Source organism: Vitis vinifera, chromosome 12, assembly GCF_030704535.1.
Source record: "Vitis vinifera cultivar Pinot Noir 40024 chromosome 12, ASM3070453v1".
Classification (NCBI taxonomy): domain Eukaryota; kingdom Viridiplantae; phylum Streptophyta; class Magnoliopsida; order Vitales; family Vitaceae; genus Vitis; species Vitis vinifera.
The window spans coordinates 13,325,564-13,348,635 of NC_081816.1; the positions used below are offsets into that span (position 1 = coordinate 13,325,564).

Here is a 23,072-nt window from a genome sequence, read left to right on the forward strand (position 1 = left end):
CCTATTTATAGGATATAATTTAGAGAATAAAATATTCTACAATATTCTCAATATGGATGATACTTTTAAATTTTCAACAGTGGATCTCCAATCTTTCCATACAGTAGTGAATCTCTAATCTTTCCATACTCCCCCTCAAATTGGCTTAAAAATACTTTCATACCCAGCTTCCAAGTTATGCTATTGAATTGTCCCTTGTGTAGCCCCTCAGTAAAAACATCTACCAATTGTTCAATTGTAGGAATATAAGGCATGCATATCAATCCACCATCTAACCTCTCTTTGATAAAGTGTCAATCAACTACGTGTTTGGTTCTATCACATTGAACCAAATCATGTGCTATATTGATTGTTGTTTTATTGTCATAATAGAGCTTCATAAGCATAGGACTTGTCACTTTGAGGTCTTCAAGTAACTTTTTCAGCCATAAAAGTTCGCAAATCCCATGAGCTACAACTCTAAATTTAGCCTCCACACTACTTCTAGCTACCACAATTTGCTTTTTACTTCTCCAAGTCACTAGGTAGCCTCCAATAAATGGACAGTAGGTTGATGTGCATCGTCAATCTGTAACACTTCTTGCCCAATCAATATCGATGTAAAGTTTCAATCCGTGAATGACCATGATTCTCAAATGGTAAGCCTCTTCTAGGTTTTCCTTTTAAATACTTGAGAATTCTGTAGGCTACTTCAAAATGTTCTTCCCTCGGTGAGTGCATAAATTGACTCACTACACTCACTACAAATGCTATGTCCAGTCGAGTATGAGATAGATAAATGAGTCTTCCAACTAACCTTTAATACTACTCTCAATTCATCACCTTATCTGCACTTGTTGGTTGTAGTCTAAGATTGGGCTCCATTAGGGTTTCTACTAGCTTACAACCAAGTAAACCAGTCTCCTTAAGTAAGTCAAGTACATAGTTTCTTTGTGACACAAATATTCCCTTCTTAGACCTCGCAAACTCCATGCCAAAAAAATATCTTAGGGCTCCAAGGTCTTTAATTTCAAATTTTCTTGCAAGAAACTTCTTCAAGACTTTTAGTTCCCCTACATCATCACAAGTAAGGATAATGTCATCCACATATACGATGAGTATGGCTATCTTACCCATAGTTGAATGCTTGTAGAACAATGTGTGATCGGCTTGACTCTGTAGGTATCCACACCATTTCATAGCCTTGGTGAATTGATCAAACTAGGCTCTAAGTGACTGTTTTAGTCCATAGAGAAACTTCTTTAACTTACATACTTTTCCAGCTCCAAGCATGCTTTCAAAACCTGGTGGTAGGTCCATGAAGACCTCCTCCTCTAGCTCTCCGTTTCCAAAAGCATTCTTCACGTTGAGTTGATGCATCGACCAACTCAAATTTGCAACAAGGGATAAGTAGTGCTCAAATCAAATTAACTTTTGCAACATGAGCAAAGGTCTCCTAATAGTCAATTTCGTAAGTCTAGGGTGAATCCTTTGACTACAAGTCTTGCCTTATACCTATCAATGCTTCCATCTACCTAGTATTTAATTGTAAACAACTACTTACAACCCATGGTCCTTCTATCTCTTGGCAATTCAACAATTTTCTAGGTACCATTCTTCTTAAGAGCTTTCATCTCTTCCATGATTGTTATCTTGCATTCAGTGTGACCCAAGGCTTCCTGTATAGTTTTAAGCAGTGGAACACTAAAGAGATTAGAAGTAAAGGCTTTATAGTTCTAAGAAAGTCTATGGAATGAGACATACTTTGCAATGAGATGCATAGTGCAGGAATGTGCGCCCTTTCTAAGTGCAATGGGAACACTGAGGTCATGTGAAGCACTATCTAGATTACTAGATTTAGGAATTGAACTTGGGTCTAGTGAAAAGATACCTGTTTCATTCAGAGGGTCATCACTCAAAGGAGTTGCTTGGCTTATGTTTGGGATTCTCTATTCTAATCACTTTTCCTTCGAGAGTAGACATGTAGCTCGGTTTATTTTTTTTATTTTTTTATTTTTGTAGTGGTTCCCCCCTTGAATTAGAATCTATAATGCTTGGTCCATTAGGTAAAGGCTGGACAATGGGTAACATTTATGAGTATGATTTTTGTGGGTTACTTGGTAATGACACGGGTAAGGGTCCCATTTCTTCCCAAAAAGGATATTCTCTCTCAATACTCTCCCCCTGAAGATGATTTTTTGGGGAAGGTAAATGAATTCCTAAATGATACCGTGAACACAAAGATGAATTGAGAATGAATTTATGATTCATATATCTACCATGTGCATATAATCATATTTACAGATACAATGGTCTAAATCCATTTAAGGGAATAGCCTATTCATAGGAAATAATTCAAAGAATAAAATATTCTAAAATATTCTCAATATGGATGATACTTCTAAATTTTCAGTAGTGAATCTCCAATCTTTTCATATGGCAATGAATCTCCAATCTTTCCCCAGTTATGTACCATAATTAGCGTCTAGACATGGATAACATGCATGGATCACAAATTGCAAGCTACAGAAATGGTTGAAAAGGCAGCCTTCTTGGTGTTGGCGCCCAAGAAGAGCAGTGTAATGGAAATCAAATTTTAGTCAATTAGTTTGGTTGGAGTTCTAAACAGACTTCTAGTAAAGATCTAGACCAGTGGATTGAGGAAAGTCATCAGGAAGGTGGCATCTGAATCTCATAATGCTTTTGTGAAAAGGTGGATCCTTGGTGCAGTTCTTGCTACCAATGGAGCTATATGACTCCAGATTTCAAAGCACCAGAGCAGATGTGACCGGTAAGTTGGATATTGAGAAGTTCCACAGTTGTCTAAACTGAGATTTCTCATTTCACAGAGATGATGGGGTTTATCCACAATCAGATTTCATGTGCTGGGGAATTGGACTGACTGGTTTTTTTTCCCTAGTTATCTTACACAGAAGGGGAGTCAAATTCATGCTACCTTCTCCCCCTGCTACCTCGTGGAAAGGAGTAGGATCTCTTAACACCTTTTTCATTCTCATTTGTGTTACTTCATAAAGACCTGTCATGGTAATGGAGAAGGGGAGAATAGTAACAATTGGAGTACAGCGCAATGAAGAAATAACTTGTAACATACAAGGAATGGTGTTCATGTGATAAATCCACTCCGTCCATCTGTGAGATGTCTGAATTGAAAATTTCCAAGGACATGCAGAAAAGAAGAGCTAAACCCATCACTGAGTGTGCCTCATATCCCACCTTTCAGCAGCCTTAACAATAATTAAGAGATTTTATTTGAGGAACACAAGGACCAGTTGAAAAAAAGAGTAACGATCCCTATCATGATACATGTATGGCACTAATTATGGCTGGAATAATCAGATCAACAGTTGCACCAATGGTTACATCTGAAGTGGGAGTGACAATTACATTTTTAGCTACATTTGTCCTAAAAGGTTCTCACTAATATCTCTATCATGCTACATTTATGAATGTTACAGGAACACATAAAAGAACAAGAACCCAACCTTTACCAATTTAAAAAAATCTTTTCTATCCTTTTATTAATTGGTCAAGAGCAGATAAAACCTAGAAACCAATTATTTCAGAGTATTAGCATCCTATAAAAATCAAGGACAGCTCATGCAGAGAAGAATGGTGAAAACAACCACTAAAAGGAGCAGATCTAAAACACAGATTAATTGTCCTCTTTTTTCCTGAAAATGAATGAAGATTTGGAAAACACCTTTGATGTCTTCAAAAAGTTGCAGGAAAACAAATTTTAATTCCCTCTCTAGTAATCTGTAAAGGCACATGCTAACATAGAACCCTCTGCTCTAGATTTTCCCTTAGTGCACAGTGCAATAAGAAGTCTGATGGTGTGAGGGGGGAGAAGAAAGAGATCAGTGTTCTATCCCATCTGCCATTCATTTACAATGAGAGCTCATAAGAACAAGGTAACTAAAAATGCCCCAATCAATTGTTATCTTACAAAAGGATAGCCCCACAAGATGAAACAACACTAAATAAGATTATCTACAATAAGTTTAAGCACATCTAACAACACAACATGAGTAAAACAAGAATGACAAAACAAGGGACGATGAGGAAACAACATAAAGCATACAGATTTTGCATTAATTACATGAGTGTTTAAGATAGTGTTCAAAAACTTCTTGTGCACTTTGCTACTGTTCAAGGTTTGAAGAACTTCCTATGATTTATTCCTGACCTAGTCAACAATAAGCTTGAAATTTGTTCTCAACATTTTCAAGAGCATTATCAAACTACTAAATGTGAAAGTGGTTGTCAAATTCTGCAGATTTACCCATGAATAAATAGTTAAACAAGTGTTTTTCATAACTGTGAAATAAAACATGAAAAACTAAAAAGATAACATAAGAAAAAAAAAAAGAGAAGAAAAAGTTAAAAAAAAAAAAAAGAAAAGAAAAACACTAACAGAATCATACGCTAAACAGAATTATATTTTTCAAAGAACCTCAAAAGGATGACTAATGATGACTAATCCTAAAAAATGATAAATTTGTGATCCTTGCCCAAATCACAAGGCATCACATTCTAAAACAAAAGACGAACTAAATGATGAAACTAACGTTATAGATTACGTGATAGTGCGCTGCAAAAACATTAGAATGATGAGTAGCAACACAGCCTCTTAGAACAGAACCAAGAGAGTAGAGGGCACCCAATCATGCCCTCCACTGGTTATCGTCTCTCTCTTGGGATCCTGAAATACATAGGAGGGGTAAATGTAATTAAAAATATATAGGGATTTATTTGATGTTCTAACTAAAAGAATGAACTATAACTGACAAGAGAGAGACAGGATAGGGTGCATAGTGCATTAGTACTCACCAAATGATAATGAGTACTACCATCAGCTACCACAACATTAGTGTACAATTGGGTTTATAAAAGGTACAATAACTAAGATGAACCACTATGAGTTATTATGTCCAATAAATAACTCAACAAGAAGATGGCTGATTGGAAAGACAGGTAGTGTACCACATGCAGCGCATCCACTACTCTTGGGATTGTATTGCTCATGAGAACATAAACAGAAGACAAACATAACTCTAGATGTACCCCTAAGAGGCAAGTTATTCAAACATCCTCCTTTTAAGTACATCACTCTTGTACCCATTTATAATATACCTAGATAAGTAACCAGGCAAATGTGACGAATCAATATTTAAAATAAAAAGCATAACTGGTTATTAGCATAAAAGTGTATCCTTTATTTTGCTAGATTGATATGGAAAAAGCATTTGTTCATGTAAATTTGTATCATCCATATATCTCATAATGTGTTATATTTTGAGAGTAACATGCAATAGAGAATTTGGACAAAAGCGAAATTTTGCCGGTTGGTAGAGTGGAGAATTTGGAGAATTTGGCACTCGAGGCTGGCTGTAAAGTGGGCAGGCTGCCTTCTTCTTATTTGGGGATTCCTTTGGGGGCGAACCACAAGTCTGTGGCTGTTTGGGATGGGGTGGAAGAGAGATTTCGGAAACGGCTGGCCTTGTGGAAGAGGCAATTTATTTCCAAAGGAGGGAGAATCACTCTAATTCGGAGTACATTGTCAAGTATGCCCATATACTTGATGTCTTTACTTCGAATGCCAAGAGTGGTTAGTCTAAGGTTGGAGAAAATTCAAAGGGATTTCTTGTGGGGAGGGGGTGCTTTGGAGAGGAAGCCTCACTTAGTTAATTGGGATACCGTTTGTATGGACAAAAGGAAGGGGGGCTTGGGAGTTAGACACCTATCCGTCCTTAATAGGGCCCTTCTTTGCAAGTGGAATTGGCGTTTTGCGAATGAAAGGGAGAACTTTTGGAGGCATGTCATTAGTAGGAAGTTCGGGGAGGAAGAAGGGGGTTGGGGTTCTAAAGAAGTTAGGGAGAGTTATGGAGTAGGATTTTGGAAGGAAATAAGGAAGGAAGGTGCCCTTTTGCAAAATAAAGTCGTTTTTTCAGTGGGGAATGGTAGAAGGGTAAAATTTTGGAAAGATATATGGTGGGGGAACTTCGCCTTATGCAATTATTTTCCCTCCTTGTATGCTATTGCCTCCTCTAAGGAGGCTTGGGTAGAGGAGTTTTGGGATACTTCGGGAGAGGAAGGGGTTTGGAGTCCTAGATTTTCTAGGCCCTTCAATGATTGGGAGGTGGAGGAGGTGGAGAGGCTTCTTTTGACAATCCGAGGAGCAAGGCTTATTCCTCTTATGGAAGATAGAATGATGTGGAAAGTGACTTCGAATGGGATTTTTTCAGTTAAATCACTCTATAATGATCTATCTTCAAGAAGAGCTGGTCCTTTCCCTCATGGTTTGATATGGAGCCCTAGTGTGCCTTCCAAAGTGAGTTTTTTCGCTTGGGAGGCTTCTTGGGGTAAGGTGCTTACTATGGATCAGCTTAAAAAGAGGGGTTGGGCTCTTGCTAATAGATGTTGTCTGTGCTGTGAGGAAGAGGAGTCTATTGATCATATTCTTATACATTGCTCTAGGGCAAGAGCTTTATGGGAGTTATTGTTCGCCCTCTTTGGAGTGTTTTGGGTCCTCCCATCTTCGGCTAGAGATACCCTTATTGAATGGAGGGGCTTTATGTTGGGCAAGAAGCATAGAAAGGTGTGGAAGGCAGCCCCGTTGTGCCTTTTTTGGGCGGTTTGGATGGAAAGAAACAGGATTGCTTTCGATAATGAGGACTTTTCGGTTCATAGGTTGAAAAATTCTTTTGTTTGTAATCTTTGGGTGTGGACAAAGTCAATTGTAAATGAAGGTCCTCTTCCTTTACTTAGTTTTTTTTATTGGCTAGGCGCTAGATGAGGGTCGGTTTTGTATTTTCTCTTCTTTTGTGTGTGCCTTAAGGGGCCTTTTGTATACTCCCTATATGCTGTTGGGTTTTCCTCAAGGTGCCCTTTTCTAATATATTTCTGCTTTTGCCTATCAAAAAAAAAAAAAAAAACATGCAATAGAGAAGTTCCTATAAAAAAAAAATTAAAAAATAAAAAGAAAGATAATAGAGAAGTTGAATAAAAGAAGCAAGGAATCATCCAAAGAAATTTACAAACTCTGTGACCATGAAGAGATCATCCACCAAATTTACAATCTACATTTTAGAACAAAAGGAACGTCAATCTAACTCATAAAATTTGCAAGAACAGGAAGTGAACCAGATCCCAAAACTTTTAATCTAGTAATCTATTTTTCTTCTCTTATTACAGAACAGAAGAACCTTTATCTAAATCACAAAGTTTGGTAAGACAGCAAGTAAACAAGATCCCAGAATTTTCACCAAGTGTAAAATCAATGAAAAGAATTATGCCAACTTCATCTACAATGCAAGATAGCACTTACAAATTTGAATAACAGTGTTGGCAACCAGTTAACTGACCCTAGGTTTGAAAAAGTTTAAGACCACCAATCCTGGAAGAAAAATTATAGGATTAAAAGGTCAAGTACAGGGTAGAGCAGAGTAAGGCTTAAAGACAATGCGCTGCTGAAATTCTAGGGGGGAAAAACAAGTTACTGAGATTTCTGGACAGTGATTAGTTCAGACATTAGAATGCTTAAATAAAGGCTTAAAGGAGGACAGAGGTTTAAGGTTATGAAAGATAGATTGCATGTTAGAAAACTAAAAAGAATAGTAACTATTAGAAAACGAATTTTCCTAAAAGCTTAAGCTTATAGAATTTGGGCCCACAATGCATCACGTCCTCCAACACCCTTCATCATGGGTAGCCTCTATTTGGACTTACACATGGGCATAATAAAGTGAGAAAATAAACACACAGTAAAGTTTGAACAAATGAACTCCCATCAAATGAGGCTCTCATACCATGTTAGACCACTAATTTTCCTAAAAGTTTAAGCTTGTAGGATTTGGGCCTCTTTTGTATCTACTCTCTCACATAGGTTTCAGGGAAAAGTGGATTAGCTGGATAAGAATTTGCATTTATTCAATCTGGTTTGTAGTTCTTCTCAGTAGAATCCCATCAGGCTTCTTAGCTATAGGGAGCCACTCAAAGGGAATCCATTCTCTCCCATGTTCATTATAGTGACCAAAGCTCTCAGCAGACTGATTGACAGGGCTGTGGGAGCTGATTTGCTCCAAGGCTTCCAAGGTCAATTGGATGTTCCTCTTAAGAATCCAAATTAGATGTTGTGACTCTTGAGGTGGGCAGAAGTTTGGCTGCCAGCAGGTTTTAAGAGTGGAAAGCCATAGATAATGCTTAGAGGGTGACTGGTTGCTTCTTGTTTTGTTGGAATAATATAGTGCTGGAGTTGAGGAACATGGACGAAAGAGGGGGGGGCTCATGCCAAATAAAATTATAAAGACAGTTTCAGTTGGGTTTTGGGGGGTGTATAGGCCCATTACAGGTTAGAGAAAGGGGATTCATAGGAAAAGCTTGGGGTCATCAGTAGGGGTGGCAATTTTTGGCATGACCTGAGAACACAATTCACAGACCACATAAAGTTAGCAGGTTTTAATTGAGCATAATCATATCCATGTCATAATCATTGTCAACTTGAACCTGTTTATTAAACATACCATGTTCAAAGTGAATACTTGTTTTTATCCATTTAATTGTTGACGCAACTAAGACGAAAACCATGTACAACCCATTTAATGCATATAGTTCTATACCTTGTAAAATTTTAAAATAATAAAAGATTATGGTTAAAAAAACTTAAACCCTGTCCTTATTCAACCCCAGCCGTCATAGTTACCATTCCCCGATTCCTCCCTCCCAGTCCCATGTACTCATCTCCATGTTCAAACCAGAAGAGAAAGAAAGCTGAGAAACCAAACACTACTCTCTCTATATTTCTCCAAATATGTCTACCCAATCAATAGCAATTCATATATCATCTATATCTATATTTCTTTTGACCACATTGAGAAGAGAAAGTAAGAAACAAAACCATATTTTTCTTCAAATCAGAGAAACACAGCTCAGTGTTGGCGGAATTTATGATTAGAATAAAGATGAAGACAGCTTTCCCAATTTCTATGAAAATAAGCTTGGCTTCTACAATTTTGATGAAGATATGTGGTCTAGAATTAACAGAGTAACAGTTGGATAAACCACTGCTCCTATAATATTATATAAATTATTTTCCCTTTTGCACATTGTCTTGATTAATGAGAAAATAGGTGAAAAGAAAAGGGGAGTAGATCTCTGTAGTCACTCAAAGAATAGACGAAGAGAGAAGGAATATAGAAAGATCTAAAGGAATATAGAAAGATTTTTTGTTTTTGAGTCTTGAAAATAAGAAACTTGAAAGTTATGGCAGCTTGAATTTTCTTGGTTGTGTTTGTTGGCTCTTTTAGGTCATATTTGACTCGAAAAGAAGACAGAATTTTCCACAATAATAGTACTGAAAATTCACCTGAGTAATAAATTAACTTCAGTTTAAACAAGTCATAAACATCTTCAATCCAATCTATCCTTACTATCTCTTTATCCTTCCTCTTACAAAACATTCTTTCTAACCTACTGCCTTCCAGCTTACTATATACTACAACCTGTTTTCCTTTGCAATTCATATATCATCTATATCTACAACTTTTTACTGTCCTTGTTGGTGCTTCCTTGCTACTGTTTTATACTGTTTCTTTACTATTATTTAGACTTAATAGTTCAAATTCCTTTTTTTTTTTTTTCTAAATTTTTTTCCAAACTCTATTCTGTCCTTTGTTTCTGCTTTTTGCACATTCCATCCTTAGTCAAACTTTCTACATTTTTAAAATTTTCTAATATAATATTATTTTGATCATTAATGTGTTCCAGATTCGAATATACTTTTAGAGAACTAAGAAACTAATGAAATTAGGAGTAAATCCTTATAATTTTACAAGTATAATAAGAGAATTGTTTGTAACAAATAATCCAACAAGAAGCAATTCATGGAAAACCTTAGCATTAGTAGATTTTTTTCTTCCTTTCTTTTTTTTTTTTGATATGTAAAGAAAAAGATATATTAAAAAGAGGTGCCAAAAGAGCAACCCAAAGTATACAATACCTATACATCCACCACCAAAACGGTCAAAAGAGGAAAAAAAAAATTCCAAACAGAAGGGGCTAAAACAACCTCAACAAGAGCCCAATCAATCAACAAAACTAATTAAAATTAGAGGATAATTATTTATAAACAACTTTGTCTTTGACCAAAGGGAGTAAACAAAAAAATATTTTAGTCTCAAGATCGAAAGCATGTCATCATCGAAGGTCATTCTATTCCTCGCCTTCCATACCATCCAAAAGATGTGTAAAGGAGCTACTCTCCAAACCTTCTTAGATAAGTGGAAATGTTTAATAGAATTTAGTCAAGATTTTATAGATTTAAATAAGAGAAAAATGGCCACCCAAGAAAATGAAATATTTCCATACATGGAAAGCCTTTTCGGGGTTACCCCTATATTTCAAATAGGAAAGCAAGTAAACTTCTCCAAATCCAAAACAGAATGTAAATATCATCTGAAACACTAAACAACTAAATAAAAAACATAATATGTTCTTACGTGCATTGAAAAGATATACCCACCTCATACACCTGCAAGTCTGACATTCCTTAAAGATCCTTTATCCCACACCAAATTTGAACACCGCCATTGGCTCTGATGTCATGTTTATCACAGAGAAACCTTCCTCTGTTTTCATTTTCCAAACAAAAAACAGCCCAAACAAAAATTAGGAAAAGAATATATACAATATTTCTTATGTTTCCATATATAAATTACAGAAACCCTAACCATCTTTTTGATTGCTGAACATTGAGAAAACTAAGAGATATGAAATAAAATCATGTATTCTGCTTTCTTTTCTTTTCTTTTTCTTTTTTTTCCTCAGAAATGGAACTTAAAAATAAACTCTAGCGAAATAGAATTTCAAGCTCCTATATACTGAAAAAAAAAAGTCTAGATTCAAAATTTTAACATTTTATTATCTCCTCGGTTCCCGACCAATCAAACAGACAAGCTAAAAATAGAAACCATCTTTTCCCTTTCTGGATTCATAAACAAGGAAAACACAAGTTTAAGCTAAATCACAATTTTAAAGATCAATCAGTCGGGAAAACACAAAAATTCGAAACTTTTATATTTCTTCTTATTTCTTATATTTTCTCACCTACCAGAAACAGAAGCTTCTGCTTTCGAATTTAGAATCAAACAAAAAACTAAAATTTCAGCTAAAATCAAGATTTCTAGGTATTAATCGAACTTAAAAAATAAATAAATAAATAAAATTAAATAAAATTCGCAATTTCGAAATTCTTCCAATTTCCAACATTTTCTGGTCAACCAAACAGACGCAAACCAGACCAAAACAATCCACCTTGGCCAGAAGGCAAACAAAAACGTAAATCTTGAACCAAAACATGATTCCCAGCATCAATCCCACCGGAAACTCACCCAAAAACCTAAAGCACCGCAGAAAAATTCGAGACTCTGAGCTGCAAGCAACCAACAGCGCCGAAAACGAACGCAAAAACCCTAATTCCGATCTGTAACGATAGATTTCTAGGAGCTTCCAGGGACGCCTTTGTCCTCTCCAACGAGCTTTGAATTATTTTATTATTTTTTATTTTATAAAAAAACAACTATTTTTATTGGAACAAAAGGGGTGCTTAGGGCATGACACGTGGCGAGGAGATCAAAACGATGACGGCAGAGAGTGGATGGGTATCAGAACTGGTGGACGAGAGGGAGAGATGTAATACGATCAGTTTCCCTGAGGTGATTGGTCCACGTGGGCAGTAGGCACTCTGTGAGCGACACGTGGGTATGGACCACGAGTTGGTGAGGCTCGTGGGTGCGTTAGACACGTGTTGTCGCCTGGTGGCGTTCGATGCTCTCCCACTCACACTTCTTTTTATTTTTGGCCTGTTTCTTAAAGAAATCTGTTTTTTTTTATTGTTGTCTCTGCCGACCTTATCCGTTTTTTATTTTTTATTGCACGGTAATTTGCGTGAAATATCGCGAGATTTAAGAGCCTTTTCACTTTTAAGTCGAATATTAGCATGTTTGAAAATTGTTTCCAAAACATTTTTCTATTCAACACAACAAAAAAATAAATAAAAAAAACTTTTCAAAACTGCAAAAACCAAATAAATAAATTACCTTTTATTCTTAAAAATAGAAGACATAAAATTTTTAAAAAATATTTTTTAATTATTTTACTTAACAAATTTTTATTTTATAAAATATCTTAAAATACATATTTTTAAATATTGTCAAAACACTTTCTAAATATAATTAGTGTTGAGAAAAACCGGAAAAACAACACACAACAGATAATTCTTTTCCCTTCTTTGTATGCCTAAAATAAGATTCTCATCAAATATCCAACGTGTAATAAAATAAATATCAACGAAAACACCACAAGCAATAAAACAATCCAAAAGAACACCAAGAATTTTTATGTTGAAACCCAATGCGGAAAAAAACCATCGAACCGTAGTCAAACTTCCACTATTACCAATAATAACAACGAATTCATAATAATTCTCTCTAGAATAGCTAGAGACTCACAACAACATCAAGAATAAGATTTTTTTGGTTAACCAACATCTATATCATCATCTACTAGATGAATTTCAACAAAGAAAAGTCTAGATCTCACCAAAGTATGTTTTTAAATAAAGAACCATAGAGAGGATAAATCAAGATCTGAATCATTGAATTTGTAAATCTTGTTGCAACGATTCACCACATGAAATTTGAGCTAAAATGGACAAAGTTTGCCCTTTGATTTTCAATCAAATGCACTAAAAACCCTAACTTTCTTTCTCTCTTTTTCTTTTTTTTCAAATCTCCTCACTACATCACTTTTTATGTTTTGCCGTTTTTTTTTTTTTTTGTTTAATTTCTTTTGGGCCAAAAGCCCTCCATTGGTCTAGCCCACAATGAAGAGGCAGACCTAACAAATCTCCCCCTCCGCTTCATATGGTGGGCTCTAGCAAGCCTGTTCTTCACCTTCAAGCTTCCAGCTTCTCCTTAGGCAAAGACTTCGTGAACATATCTGATCCATTCTCACTAATATGCACCTTTTCTAAGTGCAAATCTTTCAACTCAAGCACATCACGAATTCAGTGATATCTGACATTTATATGCTTGGATCTTGAATGGAATGTTGAGTTCTTGGAGAGGTGAATAGCACTCTGATTGTCACAATGAATAATATATTTTTCTTGTTGCGGGGCCAATTGTAAGAACTTTTTCATCCACAAAGCTTCTTTGCATGCTTTTGTCACTGCTATATATTCTACTTTTGTGGTTGATAAAGCAACACATATCTGTAACTTGTTCCCCCCGCAAAGGTCATCAAGAATCTTAAAGTGGACTTCCTAGAATCAAGATCACCAACCATGTCTGCATCTGAATACCCTTTTAAAATAGGTTCACCGCTGCCAAAACATAAGCACATCCTAGAAGTACCTCTTAGATATCTTAATATCCATTTCAAAGCTGCCCAATGTTCCTTCCTAGGATTAGAGAGAAATCGACTAACAACCCTAACTGCATGAGCAATATCTGGTCTTATACAAACCATTGCATGCATCAAATTGCCAACAATAGACGAATAAGGCACTTTGCTCATTTCTTCATTTTCTTTCTCACTTGTTGGACATTGCTTGGAAATAAGCTTGAAATGACCTGCAAGTGGAGAACCAACTATTTTAGCTTTGCTTATATTAAATCTTTCAAGAATCTTTTCAATGTAAGCTTCTTGAGATAGCCAAAGATTCTCATTCTTCCTATCATGGGATATCTTCATGCCAAGTATTTGTTTAGCATATCCTAAGTCTTTCATTGCAAAAGACTTGCTTAGTTCTCTCTTTAACTTCTCTATTTTGCTAGCATCATGGTCAATGATCAACATGTCATCAACATAAAGCAGGAAAATAATGAAATCATCATCTGAAAACCTTTTTGTAAACACACAATGGTCTGAAGTGGTTCTATTGTACCCATGACTGATCATAAAAGAATCAAACTTCTTATACCATTGTTTAGGCGCCTGTTTGAGCCTATATAAGTTTTTCCTAAGTTTGTAGACAAAATTCTCCTTACCCTTGACTTTGAATCCCTCTAGTTGCTCCATATAAATTTCTTCTTCCAAAACACCATGAAGAAATGCAGTTTTATCATCAAGTTGTTCAATCTCCAAATTCAATTGAGCATTAACAACTCTGATAGAGGACATTTTCACTACTGGAAAAAATATTTCTTCAAAATCAACACCTCTTTTTTTACCAAATCCTTTCATAACTAACCGCGCCTTGTATCTTAGTTGTGAGCTATTATTTTTAGTTTTCAATCTATAAACCCATTTGTTATTGAGAGCTTTCTTGCCTTTAGGTAACTTTACCAAGTCATAGGTATGGTTCTCAAGCAAGGATCTCATCTCTTCTTGCATGGCTTTACCCCACTAGCCAATCTTCTCTGTTGTCCAAAATACTAAGCCTTTTGACGTAGCAACTTTGGTCAAGAAAAACCAGAGAAAGAGTTACTACGACTTTTGTAGTACTCCTGCTATCATCCACAAGGATTGACTTATGGAAATTGTCAATACTAGAATAAATGAATTGCTTTCGTTTGAATCCTAAAGTGAAAAACAATATGGGAATTATCTTTTATGAAATTGGATTAAATGAATGAAATGAAATTAATAAAAAAATGAATATTGATTTTTAATTCAATTGATTCAAGTTTGAGGCTTTCCACAATCTAACTTAAGGTATAGAAATAGAGAGAACAAGGGTTTCTCAAGTAAAGTGATCTTAGGGTTTTGGGATCTTTGGCCGTTTGCGGTCAACTTGAGTTCTATAACTCAAAATTGCATCTGAAACCTAATTTTTCCTTTTTTAAATAGATTTCTAAAACTATCAAATGAATGATATTGATTACTGGTTTAAGATTTTGCTTTTTTAAACCTTCCTATTCCTTATAGCTTTTTTTGGGGTAAATAATGATAAGGAAGACCGAGATAACTAATGATCAAGAGTTGCCAAGAATCATTAGTATCAAGTAATAACCTATCGTATCATCCCCTAAACTAACTCAGAAGGATAATATAAAAGAATTTGATAAATTGTCACCTAACCAATAATTAATTTCATTGTTATAATAATTTACCCATTGTTTCCCTTTAGATTTAACCCTGAGTTTTCATGTTTCAAGCCCTAAGTTTGCTGTTTAGCCTTTCATAGGGATGATGTCACATTCACAATCCATAATAGGGTAAAAATCCATAACTTGAATAAAAAGAAACTAAAAACAATATATTTAATAAAGAAAAAAAAAACCAAAGTTCTCATCTTCTTCCCCACAAAATGTCAAACTCCTGGAAAAGATCCAAGATCTAGATTCTTCTCCCCAAAACCTAGAACTAAGAGAGTTTATATAGAGTCATCAATGACCTAACATGTGGCACCCTCTCATTGGACACTTATTACAAGGCTCATTGGACACTTATTACAAGTAAAAGTCATAAATAACCTAAAAATCTTAAAAATTTAAGAGTTTTAATTGAATACAAAGTGTTTTGAATTGGATGGTGGCCTTTGAAACTCGTTTCGACGTGTCTAGGGGCTCAAACTCGATCACCAGTGGCTGAGTTCAGAATTTGGGCGAGTTCAAAATCAATTTTGAACTCATAAGTGGAATGGAAAAGCTCAATTAAAAAATCAACATAATGAGTTCGAAATTCACAATGAATTTCGAATTTACCCACTACCCATGCAAAAACTCCATGTTTTCGGTTCAAAATGTGTGTCTCTTACTTGAAACAAGTAGTAGGATTTGAACTTAACCTTTTCCAAAAGTTTCCTTGCATTCATTTGGGTTTTAAATGGCTAAAAACCATTTCAAACTCAAGTTGTCAATTTCGAACTCATTTTTCCTCTCTGACTAGTTTTCTTTAAATGTACATAACTTCCTCTTTTCAGCTCCGATTTGCACACCATTTGGAGAATTGGGTTCTTGACTTCTAGAGCTTCGAAACGATATATAGTTTGCCTAAAATGGACTTTGAGGAAGTACTCCAAATGTTGCCTTAAATTCAAAGTGCATGCTACCACTAGATTTTGAGTTCCAAATTTTCATTCAAACTTGATGAATCTTGCTTCATGCCTCATTATCTATGAGTCTTGACTTGCTCAATTTCTCATTTAATCTCTTAATCTTTCAAAATCTAAAATGGTTTCAACTTATGCCATTTTCTTCCCTTAAACCTGAGATATATCTTCAAAATAAAAGTTAAACCCATGGCTAGAGCCTTAGCATTGATTTGGGTTAATTCGGATGATTTGAGTGTCTTATAGTGCATAAATCACATCGAATATGTGCCATTAGAGCACATATTTTGGCTCCAATCATCCCCCTTAGCCTAAACTTTGCTAGTCCCCTAGCAAATAAAAGAGTAAAAAATAATGAAAAATATGTAATGGAATTCATGAAACTATAGTGACTCAACATAGAAATGTTTCACACAAGATACCCAAGTAGTCAAGTTTCCTAGAATTGAGCAAGATGATACAAGATATGCAATCTCTTAGTTTTCTCACCTTATCTCCTTATACATAGTCATGCATCCATGTTTAGCATTCCCTTTAGTGTCTCTTGATTTTCCCTTGATTAGCTCTTTCCACCTAAACCTCATGTGCTTAATTGAGGTTTTCCTTCATAGTATTCTTCTTAAGACTCTTTCTTAAGCTCAGTTTTCGTCATTCTTTAAGTTAAAGAGGGAATAAAATTTTATTTTGATTTTTGTTTCTTAGGTTAGGAAATCTCATTCTATATGGCTTAATAGGGATCCACTGGCAACTCCTGAGTTTTCACCCAAGGTACCAAGTATTGAGGACCTTTATCGGCCACCTACCCCTCAGTATCACCCTAGCTCAAGGGACAACAAGGTTGAATTTCCCAAACATTTATTCCATTTTTGTTTTCTTTTCAAAACTGAGTTTAGCTTGTGTAACGAGCAAGATATTGATGACTTCTAACCAGTTGGTTTTAGGCATCAAGGCTTGAAGACACAAGGCCATTACCCCCTCGGATAATTACTCAAGCTTAAATCAATCATTTTCATTTTTTTTTATATATATGTATATATTTTTTTATTTCTTCCTTTTTTTAAGAACAACTCTTTTTAAGCTAAAGAAATGATCTTAATCAAGATATCATAAGGGTACACATGCTTTGTGTGTGCTTTGAGTCTTAAATAGAAAATAACCATCAAAGAAAAATTGAAAGTATCCCAATGATTCAACCTAACTATTTTTGCACTTAAAGTTATAAAAAGAAAAGGTGAGTGAACTAATACTCTTACTTTTACGGTATCTCTTCTCAAATTCTAAAGAAATAATGCTATTTAAAGCATTCTCATGCAAAATAAACCTTGTTGAGGCAATTCGAGAATCACATTAACTAGCCAAAAAAAGTATGTAACTTTTTGAAAAAAAATATACCTCTCTCTTCAACCTAAATTGCACATTGTTCACAATGTGAAGAACACAATAAAAGAAGGAAGGATGATAGATGATTACCTCAGAGGTTGTCCACTTTGACATACAAGAAACAAAATGATAACCATGGCACCAAGTAAGGCCAAAATAAGAAAAATCACAAATGTGCAATAGAATCAGTGTGCTTGTGCTTTGCCACAAGGTTGAGGAATCAGAGTCCATGAGTAAAGACTATGTATTCTCATAAGCCACCATATTTTCTTTGTCTCATCCCATCTGAAAGGATAAAAATAAGAAGAAAATGAAAAAAAATAAAAAATAAAAATGAGTTAAGAAAATTGTTGTAAAATAGATAATAAATAAAATAAAATAAAAAGTCCTAAGATGCACTTTATACCTAACCAATGAAAGTATGTACTCGAGTATTATTTTCCATGGTTCATCTCAAGTTAGTAGATTTTCAAAATTCAAAATATAATTATATATTCCATCAATGAATGGGATTCAAAACATAAATTGGGGCTAAGGGACACCCAAAACACATTATGAAAATATCAATAATACAAACATGGATGGTGATCCTAATAAAAATTCAAGCGTCACAATATCAAAACATTATAGCATTCTCAATGAGTCCCCAATGTCATGTTTCACAAATCTAAACTCAAATTTTCTAACAAATGGATGGTTTTTTAATATCCCTAATGTTCAGGAAAATCCAAAAATGATAAAATATAGAATTATTAGTCATAGTGAACCATGAGAAGCGTACAACGAATCCAAGTGAACATGTATGAAATGCGTAATTGCAATCCTATGGATATTTGCATGCATTTCAACTAAAAAACCTAAATTTGAGAATAATGTCCAGAAAAATTCGAAATGAGGGTTAAAGCTTACCTTTGAATGCAATTATTCGTCGTTGGAGGCTCCTAATCAATGGAAAACAACCCTAGAAGCTCTTGGAAGATCAAAAGCCTTGTAAAAAAGGAAATTTGGGGGAAAACAAAGGAAGAGAGCCGATTTTAAGGTTGCAAAAGACGAATTCGAATTTTACGAGGTGAGTTCGAAATGAACCTGGTGGATTCAAAATGGACAAGGTAATTTTGAACTCATTAATATGAGTTCAAAATGGAAACTTATGAATTCAAAATTCAAAGAATTTTTTAACTCAACCACTATGAAAATTGGCTTTATGTGTTCCTCATTCAATTAAGTTCAAAATGACCACTCATGAGTTCGAAATTCATAGGATTTTTCAATTCGACCACTATGAAAGCTTGCCTTATGTGATTCCACATTAAAGTGAGTTCAAAATGGCCACTTATGAGTTTGAAATTCATAGAATTTTTTAACTCGACCACTATGAAAGCTCTCCTTATGTGTTTCCACCCCAAGTTTGCTGATTTTTGAATTCCAAAAGCCTAAATACCCAACTTATTCTCCAAAGCCTTTGATTTAAGCAAGAGTTATCACAGATTTAAAAACTTGCATTGTGATGCATCAAAGTTGCAATGTTTTTCACTGAATAATTCAACTTATCGAAAAATAAGACAATGCAAATCATAATTGCAATATTTGAAATCTATGTTTTCTTAATCACAAATTTGCAAACTAACTCACATGCCAAACATAGGAAACCTAAGGGTATAACCATGCAACAACATACCTTTAGAAGCTTTACCATCCTTGAAACATGTAAGGCTTACCTCTTTAGCTCCCTCGTAGGGTACACATACATTTTTTTTTTAATCAACATGGCTTCAAAAATTTTGGCTACCACTCAAAATTTGGCTAGGCAATTATATTACAAACCTAATGCTAAGAAAATAAAATAAAATAAGAATAAACTACCTTATCTTACTTACAGGAGATTAGAGAAAGACTTCATCCATTTGGAATCTTTCCATCAACAAGATGGAGAGTTTCCTCGTGTGGCCATACTCGCTCTCTAAGGGACTTGAAGTAATGATCTTTCACCTTAAACTTATGGCCAATTTTGGGATTGAGTATAGTGATGGGGCCAAAAATAGGAACTTGCATCTTGCTTAGCTTGAACTTTCTCCTCTTGTTCCTTTTGCCATGATGGAATTTCAACTTATCTCTTGCTTTTCTCCATCTCTCATATAGTTCTTCTTCCAAAACACCTAAGTTCATCTTCCCATTCATTCCATATTTTTTACATTCGTTGGGAATTTTCAACAACTTTCTACTTTGCACTACTTCAATTGATGAAGTTGAATTAACCATTGGTTCCATATTTTGCAAGATATGGTTAGTGAGCCTTTAGTTGAGACTTTTTATTTGGTATACTTCTTCACTCTCTTCTTTCTCATGATTAATTTGTTGATGACTCAAATTGAATACATTCAATTCTAATGTCATATTGCCAAAAGAAAGTTGCATTACCTCATTTCGACAATTGATAAGGGTATTCACTGTTGCTAGAAAGGGTCTTCCAAGAATGATAGGTACATATGTTAGTCCCTTGTGTAATGGCTTAGTGTCTAGTACCACGAAATCCATAGGATAATAGAACTTGTCAACTTGTAGTAACACATCCTTTACTATTCCTCTAGGTACTTTGATAGATTGATAAGCCTAAGACAAAGTCATAGTAGTGGACTTGAGCTCTCCTAACCCTAGTTGCTTGTAAATGGAGTATGGTAGGAGATTCACACTAGCTCCCAAATCAATGTATCCCCTATTTGCATTAAAACGGTAGGGCACCTTGGATTTTTGTATTTCACTAGAGCTTTATTCTCAATGATTGCACTTACTTGTTCAGTAAGGAATGTCTTCTTACTTAACTTAATATTTCTCTTTATTGTGCATAAGTCCTTAAGGAACTTTGCATAACCAGGAACTTGCTATATCATATCTAGGAGAGGGATATTTATCTTAACTTGCTTCAACATTTCCAATATTTCAAAGGTCTTGTCTCCTACTCTCTATTTTTTATGTGTTGTGGGAAATGGCAAAGATAAGCAAATTTATCATTTTCCTTACTCAAAATGGTTTCTTCAAGTTTCTTTGATTCTTTTTCAAGTTCCATCTTTTTTCCCAAGTTTGGACCATTCTCTTTGGTGCCATTGTCTTCAACCATTGGATTTCTAGGTCATTTCATTTCATTTTCCACTTCTAAGTGTAATCAATGCCTTGCATTCTTCATTCCTTACTTCTGAAATATCACATATGCCTCTCGAATTTTGTTATGGCTGAGCAAATAACTTACCTTTCTCTTGAGATGTGCTTGTAGTGATTTGATTGAGAGTGGCTTGAATATTTGAGATTTCTTATGATGTTTGAGCATTAATCCTCTATTGATCCTCATTAATCTTATCTTAGTGTTGGATGAACTGCTTCATCATGTTTTCCAAGCTTGATATAGATGGTAAAATCTGTCATTGCTGTTGAAAACCTTGAGATAGTATTCCTTGAGGTGCAAATCTTTGTTGTCCATTAGCTTGGTAACCTTGATACTGATTGCCTGGATGTTGGAACTGGTCATTATTGTTACCTCCCCATGATATATTTGAATGATTTTTCCAACCCAAATTGTAAGTGTTAGAGTATGGAGAGTTATGCATTGGTCATCTATAGGTTCCAATAGCATTAGCCTACTCAGAGAACATGTCTTGTACTACAGGTAATGTAGGGCAGAAATGCACATCATGTTCCATAGACTTACATATCAAGCAAGGTTGCATTGTTCCCTCATTAGCCATATTATCCTCTTGAACTTTCTTAGTTTCCAAATCATCTAACCTCCTTATAATAGTGGCAATCTTTGCTTGGACATCTAAACCCTTTGGTAAGCTCTTGCCCTATTCACTATTCTATTTCTAGGCGCTTGATGATTGGTTCTTCCCAACTTCTAGATACCTCGGCAACATAATCAAGGAATTGAAATGCTCATTAGGGTTTTTATTCATGAAATCTCTTCCACACATAGTCTCGAGAAGTTGTTTCATTGGTGGTGACATGCCTTCATATAAATACGATAGTAACATCCAGTTGTCAAATTCATGATGGGGGTATGTTGCAACTATCTCTCTAAATCTTTCCCAACAAGCAAAAAATTTCTCATCCTCCATGGTTTTGAAATTTAACATCTCCTTTTTCAGTGCACTAGTCCTATGGGTTAGAAAGAACTTTTGCTAGAATACTAACTGTAGATCACCCAAATTTATGATACTATAAGGTTTAAGACTCTTTAATCAAGCCTTAGCTTTATCCTTCAATGACAAGGGGAATAACTTCATGCGGAAGATCTTCACAAGAATGTTGGCTTCTTGAAAAATTGAAATGATGTCCTCAAATTCCTTGATGTGAGAGTATGGGTTTTCATTTTCTGTGCCTCTAAAAATGGGTAATTGAGATACCACTTGAGGCTGAATGGTGACATGATCCTGATCTGAAGGTAGCAGAAAACATGATGATGTGCTTAAATTAGGAGGATTTACAAACGTTTTCATAGTTCTTTGGTCCTATATAGGTGGTCGTGGTATGTTGTTGTTGTCGTTGGACTCTTCAATGTCCTTTATATTAGATTGAGATTCCTCAATTGTTCTTTGAAGTCTACCTGAAAGATCTCTTTCCCAACCAAGCTTAAAATAGAGAAGAAATATATACAAAGAAATACAAAATTAAACAAACTAAAACAAAGCAATGCATTGTATCCTAGTTATGATGGTTGCCAATCCCCGACAACGACGCCAATTTCTTGATCGATCTTCCGTGTTGTCCAAAATACTAAGTCTTTTTACGTAGCAACTCCAGTTAAGAAAAAACTAGAGAAAAAGTCACAACAACTTTTGTAGTACTCCGGGTATCATCCACAGGAATTGACTTATGGAAATTGTCAATACTAGAATAAATGAATTGATTTCGTTTGAATCCTAAAGTGAAAAACAATCTAGGAATTATCTTTTATGAAATGAGATTAAATGAATGAAACTAAATTAATAACAAAATGAATATTTATTTTTAATTCCATCTATTCAAGTTTGAGACTTTCCACAATCTAACTTAAGGTATAGAAATAGAGAGAACAAGGGTTTCTTAAATAAAATGATCTTAGGGTTTTGGGATCTTTGGCCGCTCGCGGTCAACTTGAGTTCTATAACTCAAAATTGCATCTGAAACCTAAGTTTTCCTTTTTTAAACAGATTCTTAAAACCATTAAATGAATGAGATTGATTATTGGTTTAAGATTTGGCTTTTTAACCCTTCCTACTCCTTATAACTTTGTTTTAGGGCAAATAACGATAAGGAAGACTGAGATAACTAATGATCAAGAGTTACCAAGAATCACTAGTATCAAGTAATAACCTACCATATCATTCCCTAAACTAACTCATAAGGATAGGATAAAAGAAATTGATAAATTTTCACCTAACCAATAATTAATTTCATTGTTATAATAATTTACCCATTATTTCCCTTTAGATTTAACCCTAGGTTTTCATGCTTCAAGCCCCAAGTTGGCTTTTTAGCCTCTCATGGGGATGATGTCACATTCACAATTCATAATAGGGTAAAAATCCATAACTTGAATAAAAAGAAACTAAAAACAATATATTTAATAAAGAAGAAAAGAAAACAAACCAAAGTTCTCGTCTTCTTC

The 23,072-nt window shown here is 34.8% G+C and overlaps 1 protein-coding gene across 6 annotated transcripts in view; it reads right to left on the minus strand.

The window, feature by feature from the left end:
- LOC100257088 (protein LNK1) overlaps positions 1–11,654 on the minus strand; it is a 35,815-nt gene extending 24,161 nt beyond the window's left edge. For 2 of the 6 annotated variants that reach the window (XM_002264887.5, XM_059741360.1), the window contains exons 1-2: positions 11,388–11,654; positions 10,520–10,625 (exon numbers count right to left, since the gene is read on the minus strand). In XM_002264887.5, coding sequence (XP_002264923.1) covers positions 10,520–10,543 — 24 coding nt within the window. In that variant the 5' untranslated portion in view covers positions 10,544–10,625; positions 11,388–11,654. Of the gene's footprint in view, positions 1–3,700; positions 3,875–7,327; positions 7,397–10,519; positions 10,627–11,310 lie in introns of those variants that run through there. The other 4 variants (XM_059741359.1, XM_010659100.3, XM_059741361.1 and 1 more) reach the window with 4 other exon arrangements.
- Positions 11,655–23,072: the final 11,418 nt, after the last annotated feature.